Below are 25,311 nucleotides of genomic sequence, written 5' to 3'. Positions count from 1 at the left end.
GGTCAACTTTTAACCCTTATAACGTCCTAACAAAAAAAAAATTATGTTTCCAAAATAGTGCTGATGTAAAGTAGACATGTGGCAAATGTTATTTATTAACTATTTTGTGCGATATGACTCTCTGATCAAATGGCCCAAAAATTGAAAATTTGGAAATTTTCTAAAATTTGGCCAAATTTCCATTTTTTCATACATTAACGCAAGTCATATTGAAGAAATTTTACCACTGACATGAAGTAGAAAATGTCAAGAAAAACAAAACATTATCTCAGAATCAGTAGGATCCGTTGAAGCCTTCCAGAGCTATAACCTCATAAAGGGACAGTGGTCAGAATTGTAAAAATTTGCTTGCTCATTAAGTACAAAATTGGCGCTGTCACTAAGAGGTTAATTTTAGGCCTTTCAAATATAATTTATTTTCAACTCGCTAACTGTACACAATACCAGTAGTTTTGACCAGGGGATCCCAAACCTTTCCATGCCTGTATACTATATAAAAATCAGCTACTATGACTTTATTCAGTTGTCCCTTGCAACTTCGAAATCCATAGTATACTTCTCTTCCTATAGGTCTTGTGATTAGTTGGGATAGGGGCCACCTGGGAATTACACTGAGAATTCAGTTTCCTACACAGAAAATAAAACAATCAGCAGAAGTTCCTGTTTGATGCATTTGCATGGAATTTACCCCTTAAGTTTTCCGCTGCGTTGTCAGAAACTATTATCAAATATAATGATGATGACTGCACAGTGCTTGTCAGACAATTATAATGCAGGAGATCACAGTTCAGTCTCTCTGACTGTATATGTATGATCTATTAGATTATTTACAAGAATATATAGGTAATGATATCATAGGTATAGGTAATGATTACAGTGTTATCTGAGCAGATAGACATGGTACTTCCTCTAGCTGTTCAAGTACTGCAGTGCTGATACAACATGAGCTTTATAGCAGATCATAGAGTAATAGCATGCAGGGTAAAAACTAGGAATCAAAATGGACTGAAGAAAAGAAAACTGGAATTGGAACGCTCTAAAATAAGTACACTGCATAAAAGAGACGTGATAGACAATTAGTTTAGAGAAACCGGAGTTCTTCTTTAAGTCTATGTGCACACATCCGTGCAGAAATTTCCTGAACAAAACTGGACATTTTCTGCAAGAAATCCGCATGCGTTTTTTCTCGTGTTTTTTTCGCGTTTTTTTTTTTTTTGTTGTGGATTTTTTGCTTTTTTTTCTGAGGTTCCCAATGCAATAAAATAGTGGTAAATCCGCAAAAATCCGCAAAATTAATGAACATGCTGCGTTTTTACCGCAATGCGTTTTTTTTGCGGAAAAAAATGCAACATATGCGCAAAAAATTGCAGAATGCATTCTAAATGATGGGATGCATATGTTTGCGTTTTTATAGCGAAAAAACGCAAAAAATCCTGAATGTGTGCACACAGCCTAAAAGAGATCTGTCAGGAGAGCTTCACTTTAAAGGCCCAGTCACACTTAGCGACGCTAAAGCGATCCCGACAACGATACGACCTGTCAGGGATCGTTGCTGCGTCGCTATGTGGTCGCTGGTGAGATGTCAAACAGTGAGATCTTCCCAACGACGCAGCAGCGATGCGGCGACCTGTAGCGACCTGTACAACGATGTCACATGGCAGCTATTATGACGATTCAGACCTCGATGAGGGACGTCCTGTGAGACGTTGTAGTCAACGAGGTCGTTGGTAAGGTGTCAAACACAGCGATGTGTGCTACCCAGCGGGACCTCAACAATCAAAAAAAGGTCCAGGCCATTCCGACACGACCAGCGATCTCACAGCAGGGGCCTGGTCGCTGCTACGTGTCAAACATAGCGAGATCGCTACTGAGGTCGCTGTTGCGTCACAAAACTTGTGACTCAGCAGCGATCTCGCTAGCGACCTCACTTAGTGTGACGGGGGCTTAACTCTTTCCTGTTTTTGGATCTCCATGTGTAGGCCAAGGAAAGGGCCACCATAAAGAGTACCTAACCCTTCCAGTAGCTTTACATGATAATGTATTAATTGAATAGGTTTATGTAATTCTGCAGCCAGTGAATTGGAAAGTGGAGGTAAAATGAAGCTGTCCCCAGCAATCCCTATATCTTGGTAGCGCACTGCACTATTGTCAGCAGGGATTTTCCATATGAGATCACACATGGTCGGTCTTATGGAATCTTTTACATGAGCTGCGAGGGACCTATATGAGGGTGTTCTCACACCCAGTTGTTACATTGCAAAGGAGCTTACACTTGAAGTCTAATTTGTTATATACGGTACTTGTCTATTTCAGAAATTGGATTAATTCTCGTTGTTTTGCTTTTCTCAGTTAGATCGCTTTAAAGAACCCCCTGCATATGGGCCCATGTGTGATATTTTGTGGTCAGACCCCCTGGAAGACTTTGGTAATGAGAAAAGCCAAGAACATTTCACTCACAACACAGTCAGGGGGTGCTCTTATTTTTACAGGTAAGTAGGTTATAATTTAACTGACACTGATGAACCGCTGCATGACCAGCTCTATCCTCACCCATCCCTTGTAGATTGTGAGCCTTCACAGGCAGGGTCCTCTCTCCTCCTGTACCAGTTATGACTTGTATTGTTCAAGATTATTGTACTTGTTTTTATTATTTTGTATACCCCTCCTCACATGTAAAGCGCCATGGAATAAATGGCGCTATAACAATAAATAATAATAATAATGAGTCTGTCACTCGGTATTCCCTCTTCGGACCGTGCTCCCAATTCCCATTTTGATTCCAGATGTTTGGGAGGTCCGTTTTGGGTAATACTTGGGCTTTGTTTTCATATTCCTGGTGAAGTTGAGCGACGCCTCTGTGCCGCACCTTAGTTACATAAATGTTACGCAGCCAGTACAGCATGGAGCTGCCTAAATAATAAATCTTCTCCTGATGGTTTCTGGGCATTTTGTGACAAGATCTGTCTGTGTTTAATAACCGAGAGATTGTAAAAATTGATATATGTAGTGCTGATCTTACTGTTTCCACTTCAGGGGGAACAGAGACTTCTGAATTCTCGTGTTTGCTGTGAGAACAATCAATATTGAGTAATAAGTTAAAAATAAATTTTTTAGCCCAAGTCACACATGAACAAGACTGAAAAGTATTTCTTTACAATGGTCAAACAAAAAATAACTCCAGGTTTCTCATTAATGACCTGTTGTCTATCCATGCTGCTTTAGTAAATAGGAGATAGATGGGTGCACATACCATTGGTTAAACCCCTGCAGCCGCCCAGGGACCCAAGAGGTAAAGTGGCCCTGAGATGGCTCCCAACCAAATGATCAGCCAAAGCATTGTTTATCTGACTGCTGATGTGTAAGGCCATCTTATCCCCTTCCCAACATATTTCGTGCAGTTAAGGCCCCGTCTCACATAGCGAGATCGCTAGCGAGATCGCTGCTGAGTCACAAGTTTTGTGACGCAACAGCGACCTCCATAGCGATCTCGCTATGTGTGACACGTACCAGCGATCAGGCCCCTGCTGCGAGATCGCTGGTCGTGTCGGAATGGCCTGGACCTTTTTTTGGTCGTTGAGGCCCCGCTGACATCGCTGAATCGGTGTGTGTGACACCGATCCAGCGATGTCTTCACTGGTAACCAGGGTAAACATCGGGTTACTAAGCGCAGGGCCGCGCTTAGTAACCCGATGTTTACCCTGGTTACCAGCGTAAATGTAAAAAAAAACAAACAGTACATACTCGCCTTTCGGTGTCCAGGTCCCCTGCCGTCTGCTTCCTGCTCTCACTGACTGCCGGCCGTACAGTGAGAAGTGAGAGCACAGCAGTGACGTCACCGCTGCGCTCTGCTCTCACTGTACGGCCGGATCTCAGTCAGAGCGGGAAGCAGACGGCAAGGGACCTGGACACCGAAAGGCGAGTATGTACTGTTTGTTTTTTTTGGTAACCAGGGTAAACATCGGGTTACTAAGCGCGGCCCTGCGCTTAGTAACCCGATGTTTACCCTGGTTACCCGGGTGCTGCAGGGGGACTTCGGCATCGTTGAAGACAGTTTCAACGATGCCGAAGTCGTTCCCCTGATCGTTGGTCGCTGGAGAGAGCGGTCTGTGTGACAGCTCCCCAGCGACCACACAGCGACTTACCAACGATCACGGCCAGGTCGTATCGCTGGTCGTGATCGTTGGTAAATCGCTTAGTGAGACGGGGCCTTTAGCCTATTCAGCCATTATCTTTCTCTAACATCTATCCATGGCTGTTAACCTGTTAAACACCACTGTCAATGTCTGACCGCAGCATTTAACATTAGCTGCCAGGGGGTGTCATTGTATGCTTTTGTTGGCGCGCCTGTGATGTGAACGCGGGGCTAACGAGTTGCTATGACAGTCGAGCTGAAGACCCTTGTGCCTGTCATTATGGTACGCATGTGAAAACCAAGCTGTAGCTGGCGTTCATTGGACACAATGATTATTGCTATACATAAGAATGCGTCAGTTTCCTATAGTGCATACGATCGAGACAAACGAAAGAGACCGCTCTATCTCCGAAACGCGTAAGGGAAGTACGGCCCTATGAGGTCTCCGTACATGAGAAGCAGTGTGATGTCACACACCGTCTGCTCCCACTCACGGCCCTGCAGAGCTCCCGACCGACCTCGCCCCGCCCCGCCCCCCCCCCCCGCCTTCCCCCCCGGCCACATCCCGCCCTCCACCCACCCTCTTTGAAGACGTTACTCACCCTGCTCCAGCGATGCCTAGTCTCGGCTTCTGCAGCGCTCCTGAATGAGCGGTCACGTGGTACCGCTCATTAAGGTCATGAATATGTGCATATTCATCACCTTAATGAGCGGTATCACAGGACCGCTCACGCAGGAAGAAGTTGCTGCGCCGGGACTCGGGACAGAGCCAGAGGGACGTCGGCGCGGCCGGACGGTGAGGAACAGGGGAAATATGAGCCGTGCATACGGGAGGGGGAATATGAGCCATGCATACAGGAGGGGGAAATATGAGCCATGCATACAGGGGGGGGGGGATATGAGCCATGCATACAGGGGGGGGGATATGAGCCATGCATACAGGGGTGGGGGAAATATGAGCCATGCATACGGGGGGGTGAAATATGAGCCATGCATACAGGGGGGAATATGAGCCATGCATACAGGAGGGGGTCATTATACAGTATTAAGCATCATGTGGGATCATTATACAGTATGAAGAACTGTGTGGCCATTATACAGTATTGAGCATCATGTGTGCCCGTTATACAGTATGGAGCATCATGTGTGGCCAATGGCCATTATACAGTATGGAGCATCATATCATGTGTGGCCGTTATACAGTATGGAGCATCGTGTGTGGCCAATGGCCATTATACAGTATTGAGCATCATGTGGGATCATTATACAGTATGGAGAACTGTGTGTGGCCGTTATGCAGTATGGAGCACTATTGTTATGATCCTTAGTGGTTGAGGATCACAAATTACTCCAGCTAAGTAACAAACATAGGACAAGCTCTAGGGAGGTGGCAAGCTGGACTGACCGCAAATCTGAACCTAACCAAACACACTAGAAGTAGCCGGTGAACGTGCCTGAATTCCTAGACGTCTCGAGCCAGCCTAAGGAACTAACTACCCCTAGAGAGAAAGAAAGACCTCTCTTGCCTCCAGAGAAATAATCCCCAAAGATATAGAAGCCCACAACAAATAATAACGGTGAGGTAAGAGGAAGGCACATACACAGGGGTGAAAGCAGATTCAGCAAATGAGGCCCACTAATACTAGATAGCAGAAAATAGAAAAGGGAATATATGCGGTCAGTAAAAAACCCTTACAATATCCACTCTGAGATTTCAAGAACCCCCACACCAACTAACGGGAAACTCAGTCCCCTAGAGCAACCAGCAAGCGAAGAAATCACATTTTAGCGAGCTGGACTAAAAACATAATGAACACTGATAATCAAAAAATGATCAAACAAAAACTTAGCTTGTCTTGGAGAGACTGGGAGCAAGGTAGACACACGGAATCTGAAGAGCACTGAATACATTGATAGCAGGCAAGGAACTGAGTATCCAGGTGGGCTAAATAGAAAACCAACCAAGGATAACGAACCAGCTGATGAAGCCAACCTGCAGAACAACAACACTACACAGTACCGCTTGTGACCACTAGAGGGAGCCCAGAAATAGAGTTCACAACAGTGCCCCCCCCCTTGAGGAGGGGTCACCGAACCCTCATCAAGACCCCCAGGGCGATCAGGACGAGCATGCATGGAAGGCACGAACCAAATCGGCCGCATGAACATCAGAGGCGACAACCCAGGAATTATCCTCCTGACCATAGCCCTTCCACTTAACCAGATACTGAAGTCTCCGTCTAGAGATACGAGAATCCAAAATCTTCTCCACCACGTACTCCAATTCGCCCTCAACCAGCACCGGAGCAGGAGGCTCAACAGAAGGAACCACAGGTACCACATACCTCCGCAACAAAGACCTATGGAACACATTATGGATGGCAAACGATGCCGGGAGATCCAAACGAAAAGACACCGGGTTAAGGATTTCCAAGATCTTATAAGGACCGATGAAGTGAGGCTTAAACTTAGGAGACGAGACCTTCATAGGAACATACCGAGAAGACAGCCACACCAAATCCCCAACACGAAGCTGAGCCCTCTCCTGTGACAATTTCAGATTGTCCACCACATGGCTCCAAATCTGCTGCAACCTATCCACCACAGAATCCACCCCAGGACAGTCAGAAGACTCAACCTGACCCGAGGAAAAACAAGGATGGAAACCAGAATTGCAGAAAAAAGGCGAAACCAAGGTAGCAGAACTAGCCCGATTATTAAGGGCAAACTCGGCCAATGGCAAAAAAGTCACCCAATCATCCTGATCAGCAGAAACAAAACATCTCAAATAAGTCTCCAACGTCTGATTAGTTCGCTCGGTTTGGCCATTAGTCTGAGGATGGAAGGCCGACGAAAAAGACAAATCAATGCCCATCTTAGCACAAAAAGTTCGCCAAAACCTGGACACAAACTGGGATCCTCTATCAGACACAATATTTTCAGGAATGCCGTGCAAGCGAACCACATTATGAAAAAATAGAGGAACCAAATCGGAGGAGGAAGGCAGCTTAGGCAAGTGCACCAAATGGACCATCTTGGAAAAACGATCACACACCACCCAGATGACAGACATTCTCTGAGATACTGGCAGATCCGAAATAAAATCCATGGAGATGTGCGTCCAAGGCCTTTTCGGGACAGGCAAAGGCAAAAGCAAACCGCTGGCACGAGAACAGCAAGGCTTAGCCCGAGCACAAATCCCACAAGACTGCACAAAGGAACGCACATCCCGCGACAAGGAAGGCCACCAGAAGGACCTAGCCACCAAATCTCTGGTACCAAAAATCCCAGGATGACCCGCCAACACCGAAGAATGAACCTCGGAAATAACTCTGCTGGTCCATCTATCCGGGACAAACAGTCTCTCTGGTGGACAACGGTCAGGTCTGTCCGCCTGAAATTTCTGCAGCACTCGTCGCAAATCTGGAGAAATGGCAGACAAAATCACTCCCTCTCTAAGAATACAAGCCGGCTCAGAAACTCCTGGAGAGTCAGGCACAAGGCTCCTAGAAAGTGCATCAGCTTTCACGTTCTTCGAACCAGGCAGGTATGAGACCACGAAGTTGAAACGGGAGAAAAACAACGACCAACGAGCCTGTCTAGGATTAAGGCGCTTGGCCGACTCGAGGTAAATCAGATTTTTGTGATCAGTCAAGACCACCACACGATGTCTAGCTCCCTCGAGCCAATGACGCCACTCCTCAAATGCCCACTTCATAGCCAACAACTCCCGATTACCAACATCATAATTTCGCTCGGCAGCCGAAAACTTTCTTGAAAAGAAAGCACACGGCTTCATCACAGAGCCCTCAGAACTTCTCTGTGACAAAACAGCCCCTGCTCCAATCTCGGAAGCATCAACCTCGACCTGAAAGGGGAGAGAGACATCTGGCTGACATAAGACTGGAGCTGAAGAAAACCGGTGCTTAAGCTCCCGAAAGGCCTCCACGGCCGCAGGAGACCAATTAGTCACATCAGAGCCCTTCCTGGTCAAATCCGTCAAAGGTTTAACCACGCTAGAAAAATTAGCGATGAAACGACGGTAAAAATTAGCAAAACCCAAGAACTTCTGAAGACTCTTAACAGACGTGGGCTGAGTCCAGTCATGAATAGCCTGGACCTTGACTGGGTCCATCTCCACAGCAGAAGGAGAAAAAATAAAACCCAAAAAGGAGACCTTCTGTACTCCGAAGAGGCATTTTGAGCCCTTCACAAATAAAGCATTGGCACGCAGGACCTGAAACACCATCCTGACCTGCTTCACATGGGACTCCCAATCATCAGAAAAGACCAAAATGTCATCCATATAAACAATCATAAATTTATCCAGATATTCACGGAAAATGTCATGCATGAAGGACTGAAACACAGAAGGAGCATTAGAGAGTCCAAAAGGCATCACCAAGTACTCAAAATGGCCTTCGGGTCTATTAAATGCTGTTTTCCATTCATCTCCCTGCTTAATGCACACAAGATTATACGCACCACGGAGATGTATCTTGGTGAACCAACTGGCACCCTTAATCCGAGCAAACAAATCAGATAATAGTGGCAAAGGATACTGAAATTTGACTGTAATTTTATTCAGAAGGCGATAATCTATACACGGTCTCAAAGAACCGTCCTTCTTGGCCACAAAAAAGAATCCTGCACCCAGAGGGGAAGAGGATGGGCGAATATGTCCCTTCTCCAAAGACTCCTTTATATAACTCCGCATCGCAGCATGCTCTGGTATAGACAAATTAAAAAGTCGTCCCTTAGGGAATTTACTACCAGGAATTAAATTTATAGCACAGTCACAATCCCTATGAGGGGGCAGGGCACCGGACCTGGGCTCATCAAATACATCCTGGTAGTCAGACAAAAACTCAGGGACCTCAGAAGGAGTGGAAGAAGCAATAGACACCAATGGAGTATCGCCATGAATTCCCTGACAACCCCAACTAGACACAGACATAGCTTTCCAATCTAAAACTGGATTATGAGCCTGCAACCATGGCAGACCCAAAACGACAACATCATGTAAATTATGCAGAACAAGAAAGCGAATCACCTCCTGATGAACGGGAGTCATGCACATGGTCATTTGCGTCCAATACTGAGGTTTATTCTCAGCCAATGGCGTAGCATCAATTCCCCTCAGAGGAATAGGAAATTCCAAAGGCTCCAGGACAAAACCACAGCGCCTGGCAAATGACAAATCCATCAGATTCAGGGCAGCACCCGAATCCACAAAGGCCATAACCGAGTAGGACGACAAAGAACAAATCAAAGTAACAGACAAAATAAACTTAGGCTGAATAGTACCAATGGTGACAGGTTTAGCGACCTTTTTTAAGCGTTTAGAGCATGCTGAGATAACATGAGCAGAATCACCACAGTAAAAGCACAACCCATTTTGACGTCTATGACTTTGTCGCTCAATTCTGGTCAGAGTTCGATCACATTGCATAGACTCAGGTCTCTGTTCAGAAAATACCGCCAAAGGATGAGCAGATCTGCGCTCCGCAAACGCCGATCAACCTGAATGGCTAAAGCCATAGAATCACTCAGACTTGTAGGGGTGGGGAACCCCACCATAACATCCTTAATGGCTTCAGAAAGACCTTCTCTGAAATTTGCAGCCAGGGCACACTCATTCCATTGAGTAAGCACTGACCATTTCCGAAATTTCTGACAATACACCTCTGCTTCATCCTGCCCTTGAGAAAGGGCCAGCAACGCTTTTTCTGCCTGGTTCTCAAGATTAGGCTCCTCATAAAGCAGTCCAAGAGCCAGAAAAAACGCATCCACATTAAGCAATGCAGGATCTCCTGGCGCCAGAGAGAAGGCCCAATCCTGAGGGTCGCCACGTAACAAGGAGATAACAATCTTTACTTGCCGAGCGGAATCACCAGAGGAACGAGGTCTCAGAGATAGAAATAACTTACAATTATTCTTAAAATTCTGAAACCTAGATCTATCTCCAGAAAACAACTCAGGAATGGGTATCTGTGGTTCTGACATAGGGCTATTTATAACAAAACCGACCGCAAATCTGAACCTAACCAAACACACTAGAAGTAGCCGGTGAACGTGCCTGAATTCCTAGACGTCTCGAGCCAGCCTAAGGAACTAACTACCCCTAGAGAGAAAGAAAGACCTCTCTTGCCTCCAGAGAAAAATCCCCAAAGATATAGAAGCCCCCAGCAAATAATAACGGTGAGGTAAGAGGAAGGCACATACACAGGGGTGAAAGCAGATTCAGCAAATGAGGCCCACTAATACTAGATAGCTGAAAATAGAAAAGGGAATCTATGCGGTCAGTAAAAAACCCTTACAAAATATCCACTCTGAGATTTCAAGAACCCCCACACCAACTAACGGTGTGGGGGGAGAAACTCAGTCCCCTGGAGCAACCAGCAAGCGAAGAAATCACATTTTAGCGAGCTGGACTAAAAACATAATGAACACTGATAATCAAAAAATGATCAAACAAAAACTTAGCTTGTCTTGGAGAGACTGGGAGCAAGGTAGACACACGGAATCTGAAGAGCACTGAATACATTGATAGCAGGCAAGGAACTGAGTATCCAGGTGGGCTAAATAGAAAACCAACCAAGGATAACGAACCAGCTGATGAAGCCAACCTGCAGAAGGACAACACTACACAGTACCGCTTGTGACCACTAGAGGGAGCCCAGAAATAGAGTTCACAACACACTATGTGTGGCCATTATACAGTATGGAGCATCATGTGTGGCCATTATACATTATGGAGCATCATGTGTGGCCATTATACACTATAGAGCATCATGTGTGGCCATTATACAGTATTGAGCATCATGTGGGGCCATTATACAGTATGGAGCATCATGTGTGGCCATTATACAGTATGGAGAACTGTGTGTGGCCATTACACAGTATGGAGCACTGTGGCCATATTTTTTTTGTTTATAATTATTGTATATAAAACAGTGTGATCAGCAGTGCTAAATGGCTGTGGTTGGGACGTGGATATGGGTGTGACTAGTTGTGAAATGGGTGTGGTCATGGGTGTGGCCTAAAATTTGCCGTGGCGCACTATGCGCGCCGCAAGCTTTATATCTCCTTCCCGTCTTCAAAAGTTGGGAGGTATGGTACTGAATTTGCTAGATCATGGCAAGTGCTGCAAATCCCATAGGGAATGAATGAGGCCGAACGCAGTGTTGTCGTAAGTGATCCGTTACGCGGCAGATGCAGAAAAACTGCCCGATCTGCTGCAAAAGGCGACTTTCACATCAGCGATTCTTGCCAAAGTCACTGCCGATAGTGTCATACTCACCAAAGGGGGAGGCAGCACTAAAAGTGCCTAGGGCAGCAGAAACTCTAAATACGGCCCTGACTCCGTGGATGCTTTTACCGCGATCCACACTTGAAGGGTTCAGCCTACTCATCTAGCACAGGACCATCCAATTGTTTCTACTTATGTTTGCTATTATTGTAAGTGTGCCCTTTACAACTATATATGTGTGCTTTAACAGACTGAGCACTATTATTATTCTTACCCTAAGGCTACTTTCACACTAGCGTCGTGCACTGCACGTCGCTATGCGACGTTGCGGCGCACCGACGCTAGCAGTGAAAGCGCCGCACAACGGGGGCAGCGGATGCTGTTTTTCAACGCATCCGCTGCCCCATTGTGAGGTGCAGGGAGGCGGGGGCGGAGTTCCAGCCGCGCATGCGCGGTCGGAAAAGACGGGAACGACGCACCAAAAAACGTTACAAGCAACGTTTTTTGGTGGCGACGGTCCGACGCAACACGACGCAAACGTCGCACGATGGTTGCGACGTGTGGCAATGCGTCGCACTGCCTCGCTAATGCAAGTCAATGGAGAAAAAACGCATCCTGGAAGCACTTTTGCAGGATGCATTTTTTCTGCAAAACGACGCATAGCGACGTGCAGTGCACGACGCTAGTGTGAAAGTAGCCTAAGAGGGGCGGCTATTGCACCTTAGTACCTGGCACACATGCTGTGCAGTTGTGTACACCAGACAGGTTATGATCTTTTTTTATGAAAGTTTTTTATTCTCACAGCCCTAATAGACTCCTATATAACCTGTTTGATCTCGCTGCTTTTTAATTTTATTTTGGAGCCTGTGTTGGGCTCTTTGATTGTATTTATCCCGTACGCTGCCTGTTGGTGGTATACTGAAATAATGCTCACAATTGAATAGCAATTGATCACTTTTCTATAGTATTTTTCAACCATCAATTGCTTGTTTTTTCAGTGTCCTTTCTCAAGCAGTTTTGTTAATATTAGCTTGCATCCATTTAGCACAGCGGCACATATTTTTCATTTTTCTGTTGCATGTTCTATTTGCACTACCAGGGGTTTTTGCTGACACTTGCTGCTTTAACTATTATCTCCTGAAGTGGGAGTAAAGGTACCTTCACACTAAGCGACTTTACAACGATAACGATAGCGATCCGTGACGTTGCAGCGTCCTGGATAGCGATATCGTTGTGTTTGACACTCAGCAGCGATCTGGATCCTGCTGTGATATCGCTGGTCGTTGCTGAAAGTTCAGAACTTTATTTGGTCGTCAGATCGTCGTGTATCGTCGTGTTTGACAGCAAAAGCAACGATGCCAGCGATGTTTTACAATGGTAACCAGGGTAAATATCGGGTTACTAAGCGCAGGGCCGCGCTTAGTAACCCGATATTTACCCTGGTTACCATTGTAAAAGTAAAAAAAAAAAACAGTACATACTCACCCTCTGATGTCTGTCACGTCCCCCGGCGTCCGCGCTGCTGCTCCTCAGCGCTTCCTGCACTGAATGTGTCAGTGCCGGCCGGAAAGCAAAGCACAGCGGTGACGTCACCGCTGTGCCCTGCTACTGCCGGCGCTCACACAGTGCAGGGAAGCGGACGCCGGGGGGACGCGAATGTAAGTATGTACTGTTTGTTTTTTTACATTTACACTGGTAACCAGGGTAAACATCGGGTTACTAAGCGCGGCCCTGCGCTTAGCAACCTGATGTTTACCCTGGTTACCAGGGGACTTCAGCATCGTTGGTCGCTGGAGAGTCTGTGTGACAGCTCTCCAGCGACCAAACAGCGACGCTGCAGCGATCGGCATCGTTGTCGATATCGCTGCAGCGTCGCTTAGTGTGAAGGTACCTTTAGCGTGGGTGTTATCATACTCTTCAGATTATAAAGGTTCAAATCCCCCCCATTGCCCCATTAAAGATAAAGCAATTTTGTAAAAAAAAATTCTACATATTTGGTATCGCTGCATTCATAAAAGTCTGATCTATCAAAATATAAAATCAATTAATCCAATCTGTAAATGGCATAACGAGAAATAATGAAAAGCCCAGAATTTTGTTGTTTTGGCTGCCGCAACGTTGCAAAGGAATGCAAATGAGAGGTGATCAAAACATCACATCTACCCTAAAATGATATCGGTAGAAATGTCAGCTCAGGGCACAAAAAATGAACCTTAACACAGCCCCCTATGACAAAAATTGAAAATGTTACTGTCTCAGAAAAAAGCCCCACACACACAAAAATGTTCTTACAAATTTCCAATTTTTTGTCCACCACTTAAAGGGAACCTGTCAGCAGGATTGTGCTCAGTAACCTACACACAGTGTCAGGTTGGAGCTGGTACATTGATTAAAATGATACCTTGGTTGATGAAATCCGTGGTTGTGGATTAGTCTTTATTTTTAGGGTTAAGTTAATGAGATTCTCGTGCATCAGAGCGGCCTGTGAGGGTCTTCGTGTGGTGCTCTGCTTACATAGGCATCTGTATGGCTTATGACAGGTTACTGATCCCTCACTGACCTGCTCCCTATTTTACCTAATGAATATAACATGTGTTGGAAAAATCATGCCTGAGCTGCAGCATGATCGTATGTATAATGTGCATTAAATTGTTTTATTTTGTCATATACATTGATTTTGAAAGAAAAAAATCTTTCTCAAAATAGCGCCAGCCATGCCTGCGCAGTAGCATCTATCAGCAATCCAATAGCTGCTACTGCGCAGGCATCGGCAGCGCCATTTTGCTAGAGGAAAAAAAATTGTCTCTATTAGGCCGGAGTCCCACTACAGCGAGATACGGCCGAGTCTCGCAGGTTAAAAACAAGCTCTGGCACCGGCACTCCGGAGCGGAGCGTGCAGCTCCATGTATTGCTGTGCGGCCGCACGTTCCGCTCTGGAGTGCCAGAGCTTGGTTTTAACCTGCGAGACTCGGCCGTATCACGCTGTGTGTGATCCCGACCTTAAGATGGCGCCGGCAGCACCTGCTCAGTATCGTGTAACATAGGGGGCAGGTCAGTGAGGGATGAGTGACCTGTCAGAAGCCAAACAGATGAATACCTAATCAGTGCACCTCATGCAGACCCCCCACAGGCCGCCCCGGAGCACGGGCATCTCATTAAATCAGAACTGAAAATAAAGATTAAACAACCACAAGACGGATTTCATCAACCAAGGTATCATTGTAATCCGCATAACGGCGCCGACCTGACACTGTCTTTAGGTTATTGTGCACAATCCTGCTGACAGGTTCCCTTTAAAATAAATTAAAAAATATATATACATGTTTGGTATCTTTGGCATTTGCGTATTGCTACTGACCTGGAGAATTGTATTGCCAGGTAAGCTTTATCGAATAGTGAACATGCTAAATAAATAAACCCCAAAACTATTGTGGATTTGCACTGACGCTTTTGGATTATTTTCCTGCTTGCTAGTGCATTACATGACGAAGTATACAGTTCAAAAGTACAGTTTGACTTGCAAAAAATAAACCCTCATATGCCTATGTGGAAAGAAAAATAAAAATAAGCTATTAATCTTAGAAGAAGGAAAAAAAATGGAAATTGGCCACAGCGTGAAGGGTTTAAAGAGGTTGTTCACTACTTTATCATTGATAACCTATCCTTAGCATAGATCATCAATGTCTTATCGGTTAAGGTCTGGCACACCACAGATCACCTGTTGTCGGCGGCGGCCATCAGCCGAAACTGCTCAATTGTGGAGCTGCTCTGTCTTTTGATAATGGCCGCGGTCAGGTACTGCACATCCGCCTTCTATTGATTTGAATAGGAGGCAGATGTGTAATACCCAGTCGACACCGAGACCAGCTGATCGGCAGAGGTGCCGGGTGTTGGACCTCGTCCGATCAGACATTGATGACCTATCCTAAGGATAAGTCATCAATGCTAAAGTAATGGACAACCTCTTGAAGGAGCAGCGACATCATTTCGGTGCAGCTCCTTCAGGTTTCTGTTACAGCAATGCTTCAAGCCACCTTCAAATATAGGAAAGTGGATAAAGCCCATGGAATTGTACTGTAGTTATCCTGCAGAGCAGCCCGCTTGGTGCCCTGTTTTGCAAGGAATTACCTAAACGGACCTGTACTTTTTATGATTAGGAGTGCCACAGGATACCCACAAATCATAATGTTATGGCACAGCCAGGTGATAGGGCTTCTTTTTATTATGAGAAAACCCTTCTAAGGCCGGCGTCACACTCAGCGTAGGGAAATACGGTCCGTATTTTACGGCCGTAATACGCAGTAATTTTCCCAAAACACTGTTCCGTATTCAATGCGAGGATGCGATTATTACGGACAAATGTATCTGTGTGTCATCCGTATGGCATCTGTATGGCTTCCGTACGCCGATTTTTTTTGCGCAGGCTAGCAAAATGGACAAATCATGGATCCATCGGCTAAAATATTCCTAAAAACATATGTACAGTCTATATAATATATATATATATATATATATATATATATATATATATATATATATAATGTCAGTGAGACACATATATATATATATATATATATATATATATATATATATATATATATATATATATATATATATATATATATATAATATTTAATTCAGCGCAAGATAGCAAAAAAGCCGGTAATTCAATTGCCGGCTTTTGCTATCTCCTTCCCAAACCCGACATGATTTGAGACATGGTTTACATACAGTAAACCATTTCATATCCCTTTTTTTATTACAGATCCCTCTTTACTAATGCAACAAGTGTCTGTGTGTAAAATTTTGAAGCTCTACCTATTAAATTAAAGGGTTAAATCCCGGAAAAAATTGGCATGGGCTCCCGCGCAATTTTCTCCGTCAGAGTGGGAAAGCCAGTGACTGAGGGCAGATACTAATAGCCTAGGGAGGTACCATGGTTATAGGACCCCCCCCTGGCTAAAAACATCTGCCCCCAGCCACCCCAGAAAAGGCACAGCTGTAAGATGCGCCTATTCTGGCACTTAGCCGCTCTCTTCCCACTCCCGTGTAGCGGTGGGATATGGGGTAATGAAGGGTTAACGTCACCTTGCTATTGCAAGGTGACATTAAGCCAGGTTAATAATGGAGAGGCGTCAATTATGACACCTATCCATTATTAATCCAATAGTATGAAATGGTTAATAAAACACACACACACACACACATTATTAAAAAGTATTTTAATGAAATAAAGACACAGGGTGTTTTAATATTTTATTATACACTCAATCCACCTGAAGACCCTTGTCACCTGAAATAAAGTTAAACAAAACAAACAACAATATTCCATACCTTCCGTCGATCAGTCTTGCCCCACGCTGTAAATCCATCTGAAGAGGTTAAATCATTTTACACCCAGGAGCTCTGCTAACGCAGCTGTGCTCCTGTCTGTAAAATTTGGTGAATGAATGGAATGCAGGGGAATGTCCTATAGTTACCTCGATGATGATGCGCCCTCTGCTGGATGATATGAACTCATATGAACTCGACCGTGGGAACTTTTCAGAAAAGTTAGAGAAAATATGAGGAAATATTATTTGCATAATAATTTGGAAAACAGTGTGTATATATACACACACTCACCGGCCACTTTATTAGGTACACCTGTCCAACTTCTTGTTAACACTTAATTTCTAATCAGCCAATCACATGGCGGCAACTCAGTGCATTTAGGCATGTAGACATGGTCAAGACAATCTCCTGCAGTTCAAACCGAGCATCAGTATGGGGAAGAAAGGTGATTTGAGTGCCTTTGAACGTGGCATGGTTGTTGGTGCCAGAAGGGCTGGTCTGAGTATTTCAGAAACTGCTGATCTACTGGGATTTTCACGCACAACCATCTCTAGGGTTTACAGAGAATGGTCCGAAAAAGAAAAAAAATCCAGTGAGCGGCAGTTCTGTGGGCGGAAATGCCTTGTTGATGCCAGAGGTCAGAGGAGAATGGGCAGACTGGTTCGAGCTGATAGAAAGGCAACAGTGACTCAAATCGCCACCCGTTACAACCAAGGTAGGCCTAAGAGCATCTCTGAACGCACAGTGCGTCGAACTTTGAGGCAGATGGGCTACAGCAGCAGAAGACCACACCGGGTACCACTCCTTTCAGCTAAGAACAGGAAACTGAGGCTACAATTTATACAAGCTCATCGAAATTGGACAGTAGAAGATTGGAAAAACGTTGCTTGGTCTGATGAGTCTCGATTTCTGCTGCGACATTCGGATGGTAGGGTCAGAATTTGGCGTAAACAACATGAAAGCATGGATCCATCCTGCCTTGTATGGAGCATCTTTGGGATGTGCAGCCGACAAATCTGCGGCAACTGTGTGATGCCATCATGTCAATATGGACCAAAATCTCTGAGGAATGCTACCAGCACCTTGTTGAATCTATGCCACAAAGAATTGAGGCAGTTCTGAAGGCAAAAGGGGGTCCAACCCGTTACTAGCATGGTGTACCTAATAAAGTGGCCGGTGAGTGTATGTGTGTATATATATATATATATATATATATATATATATATATATATATATATATATATATATATATATATATATATATATACACATACATATACATGTATACTATGTGTAGACATTTATTCTACCTATTCTATTCTGTCAGTGTGATTTTACTGTACACCGCACTGAATTACCGGCTTTTCTAGAGAACACCGGTGCACATTTCTCGCAAGTCACACGCATGGTCCGTGTGCAATCCGTAATTTTCTCGCCACCATAGACTTTCATTGGCGGATTTTTGGCGCAATACGCCGACAAACGCAGCATGCTGCGATTTTCTACGGCCGTACAAGACCGTATAATACGGATCCGTAAAATACGGCAGAGAGGAGCAGGGCCATAGAGAATCATGGTACCGTATGCAATCCATATTTTCTGCGCCTCTCATACGTCCGTAGAACACGCCAGTGTGATGCCGGCCTAATGCTGACCCTAAAAATCTGCCAAAGCGTTGTCTTTCCACCAGGGACTGTCGCAAGAAATACTATATTTACCATTTCCAGGCATGAGCTCGAGGGGGACAGTAAAACTCCAGTATTATTTATTAGATTCCGTGATTGCTGCATAATTAACTTTTATGGGATAGTTTATCATTGTCATTGCTGGAGAATATATATATCATTATTTTTTTCCTCAAATTTCTCTCGAGAGAAAATCCTGAGGCACTTTACCTATTTGTCTTGTGCAGGATCTGACAGTTTGTTCATTTATATACTTGCCAGATTTAGTTTATTATTCCGAATCAGCTATAACATGATTAGTCACTTGTGGTTAATCCTTCATTTTTGGACGAGGTATTTAGTCGTCTTCAAGGTATGGCTCACAGGATGTAGGATGGATCGGTCCTTGGATTGTTCCTCATAAGCTAAGAGTAGATTGATAAGAAGAAGAGTGACACATAGGGACCGATGCACATGCTGTGCTGTGAAAAACCACTTCCTGAAGTGATTTTCTTGCATTGTGTGTCAGGATGAGGCCAAGAATATTTTCATGGGGAAGGAGGAGACAGTTGTTTGCCAGACACCTCTGGAGGTACTTATTTTCCCTTAAAATAGGAGTGGCCCTTGAAATGCCAACAAGCAGAGTCTTCTCCTCCCTACATGATCGTGGGAGAATTAGGATTCTTTCATATAGCTTGTCTCGTCAAAATTGGCTGATTTGGCGGACTGTAATCTAATGTGTATGAGGGGCTCTTAGTTCCACAGCAAAACATCTGACGTGTGTACAGCATGCCAAGTAACATGATTCCTGTGTCATTTTCCATTTGGCTTCAAATGTCCTTCTGTAAACTTCATTTCCAGCCTCAGGGACCATAGAGTCTAATATCCTAACAGAGCTAAAGGTGTCCATTCACAGTAAACTAAAGTTGTTAAAAAAAAAAAAAAGACTATCAACCATAACGAACCTTCCTTTGGGTGAAATTTTAACAATGAACAATCACTGATCAACTGATGACAAACACTAAGGCTGTGTGCACACAGTGCATTTTTTATGTGTTTTTGCTGCATTTTTTCCACGCGGAAATGGGCCAAAAACGCTATGGAATCCTTATGCAAGCCCTGCGGGGTAACGCTGTCATATGTCAACATGACACTGCGACTCGCGATAATGCTACCGCCGGTACTGTTGGTCAGAACTCTGTGGGATCATGCTGTCAGATGTCAGCGTGATTCCGCAGCTGTGACTGTCACCTGCAGCGGTGACCTATGGTAAAAAGCCATAAACTCAAACTCTGACAGCGGCATTTAACATGCACATGCAGGAAGCGCGTCATTACCTCCTCCCATCGGCGCCCGTGTCACATGACTGCGAGTCGCCAATGGGTTGGCATGACAACCCAGGGTCAGCAGGAGACCCCTGTGGTTGTCATAGCCGGATAGCTGTGAGCACCACCCAGTGGTCGGTGCTCATAGCAAGTGAGGTATTCAGCTACATGCAGGCGATCTGATTACCGCCTGCATGTAGCAGAGCATATCGGGTTATGGCAGCTTCTAGTCTCCCATGGAGACTATTGAAGCACGCCAAAAGTAGAAAAAAAATGTTTTAAAAAATATTTTGAAAATTAAAAAAATATAAAAGTTCAAATCACCCCCCTTCGCCTAATTCAAAATAAAAAAAAAAAATACACATATTTGGTATCCCCAGCGCTCAGAATCGTCCGATCTATCAATACAAAAAAAAATTAATCCAATCGGTAAACGGCGTAATGAGAAAAAAATCAAAATGCCTGAATTGTTGATCGCTGCAACATTGCAATAAAATGCAATAACAAATGATCAAAAGATCATATACACACCAAAATGGTATCAATAAAAATGTCAGATCGGCAAGCAAAAATAAGCCCTCACCCGGCTCCAGATCCCAAAAAATGGAGATGCTACTGGTCTCGGAATATGGCAACATTTTTTTTTTTTTTGTAACAAACTTTAGATTTTTTTTACCACTTAAACGAAAAAGAACCTAGACATCTTTGGTGTCTATGAACTCCTAATGACGTGGAGAATCATAATGGCAGGTCAGTTTTAGCATTTACTGAACATGGTAAAAAAAAATCCAAAAAACAATTGTGGAATTGCACATTGTTTGCTATTTCACTGCATTTGGATTTTTTTCCCCGTTTTCCAGTACATGATATGGTAAAATCAATGGTGCCATTCAAAAGTGCAACTTGTCCTGCAAAAAACAAGCTGTCACATGGCCATATTGACAGAAAAATAGAGAAGTTATAGCCGTGGGAAGAAGGGGAGCAAAAAATGGAAATGCAAAAACGAAAATACTCCTGGTCCTTAAGGGGTTAATTGGTAATACCAGGCTAAATATATATATCTACAGAATTTCTAGCTATTTTATCTATTCTGAGGGCTCTGGCTGTGAATATACTGTACTTGGCTGATGACATTTCATGGTTCCTTTGAGATGTGTGAGAAAAAAAAAAATCGGACGGCATGGTCTATGTGCTGTCCGTTTCTTTCTCGCATTGACGAGTCTCAACAACTCCACGCAGCCATACATAGCACGCTGCAATGTTTTCCTCAACCCGATTCCAGCTGAGGAGAAACTCACAGATGAACACTGCCTCGTTAAATAACATTGGTGCGCGTGCAATGCAATTTTTTTAATCACATTGCATTCAGCGTTTTTATACGCAGATGTGAGCGAACCTTTATAGAAAGTTTTACCTGATGTATTTAAAGAAAGACTGCCAAACATTAACATTAGAGGCTAGATTTTGGGGGGCATGGTTAAATATTCTTGTGTCTCTTTAAGTATAAGCATGAGCTGTATACATTAAAGAGGGCTTTTCTCCATATTTTTCATGTTGAACTAGACACACCATGTAAGAGTGGCTGGAGAGGGGAATAAAAAAGTTTATTTATTTAGCCTCCCCAGTTAATATTTACACACCTATGCTGTGTACTATGTATTCAATGCTTATTTAGGCTGCACAATCCAGCTGGCAGGACTTGTGGACTCTGGTTATGTGACCCTGATGACATTACCACAGGTTCTTCTGCACTTCTATGTGGCTGCTTGCTTATGATTGGCCAACGTCATACATAAGACATTAGCACATGCTCCCAGTGAAAACTGTCTAATTACTCCAACTTGGGCTTTACTAAAGTGAACTCATTAGTTGCCAAATATTTGATTGTGAATATCTCTTCTACGAAGAGGCAAAATAAAAAAAAAATATATATATATATATATATATATATATATATATATATATATATATATATATATATATTTTTTTTTTTTTTTAATTTTCACTCTCGTGCCATTATTACATTTTGTGTCCAGTTCAGAATGAAAAATTTGGTGAAAGGTGATTTTAAATAGAGTTAGGAGATTCAACCATGTGATCAAAGATGGCTCCCACTACAGCTTTGGTTTCTAACATCAGAATACTAGCACCAAAGTTTACCGTAATGTATAGGAGCATTATCTTTATTTTTGTTATCCCAAAAGTCCTCAATCTGAAATCCTCCATTAAGCTTAATATTTATTGCCTTTTTATTTCTGTGCAATGTATTAGGCTACGTTCACATTTGCGTTGTTGGGCGCAGCGTCGTCGACGCATACTGACGCATGCGTCATGCGCCCCTATCTTTAACATGGGGGGTGCATGGATAATGGAGACACAGAAAACCCATTTAATTCTGCCTCCTTGATCCGTAAATGTTTTCAGATATACTCTAGAAACAGTAGGTGCCCGGTCTCCTATGTTTTTGGCTACCATTATTTATTTATATTACTCTCTTATACAGCACCATTAATTCCACAGACATTATCATCACTGTCCCCAATGGGGCTCACAATCTACATTCCCGGTAAGTTTTTGGAGTGTAGGAGAAAATTGGAGAACCCGGAGGAAACCCACGCAAAAACGGGGAGAACATACAGACTCCTTGCAGATGTTATCCTTGGTGGGATTTGAACCCAGGACTTCAGTGCAGATATATCGCTCTCAAGCATACCATAGACATGTACAGTACAGAGCAAAAGTTTGGACACACCTTCTTATTTAAAGATTTTTCTGTATTTTCATGACTATGAAAATTGTAAATTCACACTGATGGCATCAAAACTATGAATTAACACATGTGGAATTATATACTCAACAAAAAAGTGTGAAACAACTGAAAATATGTCTTTTATTCTAGGTTCTTCAAAGTAGCCACCTTTTGCTTTGATGACTGCTTTGCACACTCTTGGCATTCTCTTGATGAGCTTCAAGAGGTAGTCACCGGAAATGGTTTTCACTTCACAGGTGTGCCCTGTCAGGTTTAATAAGTGGGATTTCTTGCCTTATAAATGGGGTTGGGACCATCAGTTGTGTTGTGCAGAAGTCTGGTGGATACACAGCTGATAGTCCTACTGAATAGACTGTTAGAATTTGTAATATTGCAAGAAAAAAGCAGCTAAGTAAAGAAAAACGAGTGGCCATCATTACTTTACTTTAAGAAATGAAGTCAGTCAGTCCGAAAAATTGGGAAAACTTTGAAAGTGTCCCCAAGTGCAGTGGCAAAACCCATCAAGCGCTACAAAGAAACTGGCTCACATGAGGGCCGCCCTAGAAAAGGAAGACCAAGAGTCAGCTCTGCTTCTGAGGATAAGTTTATCCGAGTCACCAGCCTCAGAAATCACAGGTTAACAGCAGCTCAGATTAGAGACCAGGTCAATGCCACACAGAGTTCTAGCAGCAGATACATCGCTACAACAACTGTTAAGAGGAGACTTTGTGCAGCAGGCCTTCATGGAAAAATAGCTTCTAGGAAAGCACTGCTAAGGACAGCCAACAAGCAGAAGAGATTTGTTTGGGCTAAAGAACACAAGGAATGGACATTAGACCAGTGGAAATCTGTGCTTTGGTCTGATGAGTCCAAATTTGAGATCTTTGGTTACAACCACCACAATGACCCCAAACACACCTCCAGGCTGTGTAAGGGCTATTTGACCAAGAAGGAGAGTGATGAGGTGCTACGCCAGATGACCTGGCCTCCACAGTCACCAGACCTGAACCCAATCGAGATGGTTTGGGGTGAGCTGGACCGCAGAGTGAAGGCAAAAGGGCCAACAAGTGCTAAGCATCTCTGGGAACTCCTTCAAGATTGTTGGAAGACCATTCCCGGTGACTACCTCTTGAAGCTCATCAAGAGAATGCCAAGAGTGTGCAAAGCAGTCATCAAAGCAAAAGGTGGCTACTTTGAAGAACCTAGAATATAAGACATATTTTCAGTTGTTTCACACTTTTTTGATAGGTATATAATTCCACATGTGTTAATTCATAGTGTTGATGCCTTCAGTGTGAATTTACAATTTTCATAGTCATGAAAATAGAGAAAAATCTTTAAATGAGAAGGTGTGTCCAAATTTTTGCTCTGTACTGTACCTTCATCTGAGCTTGTACTTGTTTTCAACAGGAAGAGGGGAACGAGCTGCTGCCAAACCCCTCTGGAAGCAGCTTATCTTCTGTATGTATAATGGAACAGGCATATTGAAATGTACATGCCCAATCCATCTTTACACAGACATCTGAGACTGATAGTGTGGGACACCCCACAAACATTGGATAGCTAGCTTCCTTTTAAAGAAGATGTATAGGCACCTTAAAGGGATTGTCTCAAATTGTTGTTTAGAGTGCTTCCATGCCTCCTGTCTTCCTGCTAGCCAGGGGCCAGTGTGCTCCTTCTTGATTGAGAGTTTGGACCAGTGCCATTGTCTCATCACAAGCCTGAACTATGTGCTCTCCAGTGCTGCGTGCACAGGCAGTTTTGCATCTGCAGCATCAGAGGTGCGTGAGGGCAGTGACTATAGTTGGATCCATCAATTCTTCATGTTTCGAAGCAGCTCTTCAAAGCTCTATAGGTTAGTCTGCTAGTGCTCTGCTCTTTGCCTAGGAGACCGCCCTCTGCTGATTGACTGCAGCGGTGCCCAGTAACCTTGGCATCATGCAGTAAACAATATCATTAAAGATTCTTCCATTCTTAAAAATGGAGAGACTTTTTAATAAGAATTAAACTCCATAATTGCTTGTTTTTACTAGCACTTTGCAGTTTTACCCATTAGATGAGTTGAGCTTCACCATTTGAGTGTTTAGGTGTCCAGGGGTTCAGGTTTTGGGAGAGCTTGGACTAATACTTGGTATGTCCTCCCTAAGTTATCTACAGTGGACACGGCAGTTATTGTCCGCCATCTATGGAAAGCAGCTGTTCCCATAGCAACATCCTATGTTCAGTGTATTAACCTAAATGCAATTGGATAAATGCAGTGTGCACATAGTATAATGAGGTCAGCCGGGCTGGGACTGTACGGGTGCATATTCTCTTCTACTTCTCCGAAACCTTTTTTCTTTTGATCAGAAAAAAATGCACTGTTTCATTCCCCTTTGTTCGAGGCACTTATGAAGGAAGATGTCTCTACTAATTTGCTCACTTGCTTTGAAGAAAACACTTTTCTTCTCGCAGGGTTTAACCTGATATGCTAATTTTTTATAAGCTGAGTCACTTAACAAATATATTTTGCATTTGAGCGAATTCATCTATTAATCAACCAGAATCTAGGAAAACTGGGTTACTGCTGTTCTTCAGCGGATCACTCCCAGTGAGAGATGATACAGGGGATGACGGGTCGCTGCTTGGTCACGGCCAGAGCATTCCCCGTAGTGCCAGAATCCTTGTCAATACAAGAATGAATAGGAAGCATGAATCCAATAATAATAATAATAATACTTTTTTTTGTTCAGAATGGCATATACAGTCCATGAATTTGGCACAAATTATAAAAAAGCTCTCTTTTTTTTTTTTCTTTTACCAGTTTTTGCTTCCTTTTCATGCACCAAAAGTCATAAATCCTTTTAAAAGTTGCC

At 43.7% G+C, this 25,311-nt stretch overlaps 1 protein-coding gene across 3 annotated transcripts in view; it reads left to right on the top strand.

Moving 5' to 3' along the window:
- Nucleotides 1-25,311, top strand: part of PPP3CA (protein phosphatase 3 catalytic subunit alpha) — a 362,283-nt gene that overhangs the window by 273,773 nt on the left and 63,199 nt on the right. For all 3 annotated transcript variants that reach the window (XM_077277903.1, XM_077277913.1, XM_077277922.1), the window contains exon 6: nt 2,350-2,489. In XM_077277903.1, the coding sequence (XP_077134018.1) occupies nt 2,350-2,489 (140 nt within the window). The remainder of the gene's footprint in view (nt 1-2,349; nt 2,490-25,311) is intronic.

This window comes from Ranitomeya variabilis, chromosome 1 (assembly GCF_051348905.1).
Source record: "Ranitomeya variabilis isolate aRanVar5 chromosome 1, aRanVar5.hap1, whole genome shotgun sequence".
Taxonomy (NCBI): Eukaryota; Metazoa; Chordata; class Amphibia; order Anura; family Dendrobatidae; genus Ranitomeya; species Ranitomeya variabilis.
The sequence above is the reverse complement of the archived record's forward strand: the minus strand, read 5'-3'. Positions and strand labels throughout refer to the sequence as shown.